Raw genomic sequence first — 2,259 nt, forward strand, 5'->3', positions numbered from 1 at the left:
ATGGTATATTCGGCAATTTATTAGAAACTGCCCATGGAAACTGTCCCTTTTGCATTCGCATCAGGAATGTATGAGGATTATAGTTACTCCAGATCCTCATCAATGCTTCACATTGTTAAGAGTTTTTAATTTTAACTGTTGACTGAAATGATCACTTGCTGTGATGCAAATGCATTGTAAAAGAGAAGTTCATTAAAGAGGTTATTCAGATCAAACACACCTATACCCAGAAGACTAGTTTCAGATTTCTTTGAGACATTGGTCTCCTTCCTTGGGATTTTGGCCTCCCTATAGAGGTAAATAACATACACAAAAAGAATACATAACTAGAGGCAGCCACTTCCGTTTCCCTACTGAGGAAGCAAACATGGCGAAGGCCGCTGATAAAAGTGTAGGCAGCGGGAAGAAAGGCCTGAAACGAAAAGCCATTAATGAAGAGCCCCAGGAGGCTGCAGTCGCTGAGGATGGGACGACCGAAAGTGGGGTCCAACCCCCGAAAGCGACTGCTTCCCCCCCCGACCGAAAGTGGGGTCCAACCCCCGAAAGCGACTGCTTCCCCCCCCCACCGAAAGTGGGGTCCAACCCCTGAAAGCGACTGCTTCCCCCCCCACCGAAAGTGGGGTCCAACCCCTGAAAGCGACTGCTTCCCCCCCACCGAAAGTGGGGTCCAACCCCCGAAAGCGACTGCTTCCCCCCCCCGACCGAAAGTGGGGTCCAACCTCCGAAAGCGACTGCTTCCCCCCCCTGACCGAAAGTGGGGTCCAACCCCTGAAAGCGACTGCTTCCCCCCCACACCGAAAGTGGGGTCCAACCCCCGAAAGCGACTGCTTCCCCCCCCACCGAAAGTGGGGTCCGACCCCCGAAAGCGTCTGCTTCCCCCCCCACCGAAAGTGGGGTCCAACCCCCGAAAGCGACTGCTTCCCCCCCCCCCCCCCCCAGGCTTCAGCCGGCTTCAGCATTTCGGAAATTAAGAACAAACAGCGGGGGCGCTTGATGTTCACGCGGTGGAAACAGCAGCAGCGGAAGGGAAAATTGGCAGCTAAGAAAAAGCTTAAAAAGGAAAGAGAGGCTCTTGGTGATAAGGCTCCACCAAAACCTACACCCAAGACCATTGACAACCAGCGAGTGCCTGATGAAACCATAGTAGACCCTAATGATGAAAAGGTTGCATATGATGAAGCTACAGATGAATTTTCATCTTACTTCAATAGACAGACTTCTCCCAAGATTCTCATTACAACATCTGATAGACCTGATGGGAGAACTGTGCGACTCTGTGAACAGCTCTCTACAGTTATACCAAATGCACATGTTTATTATAGAAGAGGACTTGCTCTGAAAAAAATTATTCCACAATGTATTTCCAGAGATTTTACAGATTTAATGCTTATTAATGAAGATCGTAAAGTACCAAATGGGTTAATTTTGAGTCACTTGCCAAATGGCCCAACTGCACATTTTAAAATGAGCAGTGTTCGTCTACGTAAGGAAATTAAGAGAAGAGGCAAAGACCCCACAGAACATATACCTGAAATAATTCTAAATAATTTTACAACGCGGCTGGGTCATTCTGTTGGACGTATGTTTGCATCGCTCTTTCCCCATAATCCTCAGTTTGTTGGAAGGCAGGTTGCCACATTCCACAATCAACGAGATTATATCTTCTTCCGGTTTCACAGATACATATTCAAGAGTGAAAAGAAAGTGGGAATTCAGGAACTTGGACCACGTTTTACCTTAAAATTAAGATCTCTTCAGAAAGGAACCTTTGATTCTAAATATGGAGAATATGAATGAGTCCATAAGCCCCGAGAAATGGATACAAGTAGAAGAAAATTCCATTTATAAAATACTGAGGGAGCAGTATTGGATTTTGCTGAACACCTATCTTGAATTGGTGACAGAAGACCATTTTCAAAAGAGCATTTCCTAATTTTTTAAACCTTCTTTCATGTCTGGACAAACTATCAAGAGCCTGCCACAAATTCCGTTTTTGTTTATGATACAGCAAATACAAATAAAAGTCATTTTGGTGCAAGTTTAAAAAAAAAAAAAGAATACATAACTATTTTTTCTTAACAAAGGAAAGAAGAAGTCTAGTTAATTTCTAACATTTTCAGTTAACTAAAGGAGGTTGGTTCCGAGCAATCTTAATTAATAAAGGAGAAATAATGTTCATAACTTCAAAGCAATCCCTTAATCTTTCAGAGCTTATTTAGCCAAAGCTATCTGTGTTTGGGATGCTGTAAGGACCTAATT

General features: G+C 44.2%; 1 protein-coding gene across 1 annotated transcript; it reads left to right on the forward strand.

Moving 5' to 3' along the window:
* Positions 1–367: 367 nt before the first annotated feature.
* On the forward strand, positions 368–1,797 carry LOC311183755 (ribosome production factor 1-like; the record flags this gene model as incomplete). Its single annotated transcript, XM_084253353.1, has 2 exons — positions 368–525; positions 957–1,797. 2 exons carry the CDS (start codon positions 368–370, stop codon positions 1,795–1,797), a joined length of 999 nt encoding a protein of 332 aa, XP_084109479.1.
* Between the last annotated feature and the right edge of the window lie 462 nt (positions 1,798–2,259).

The sequence above is a fragment of the Talpa europaea genome (genome assembly GCF_964194135.1).
Source record: "Talpa europaea genome assembly, chromosome: 14".
NCBI classification, from domain to species: Eukaryota; Metazoa; Chordata; class Mammalia; order Eulipotyphla; family Talpidae; genus Talpa; species Talpa europaea.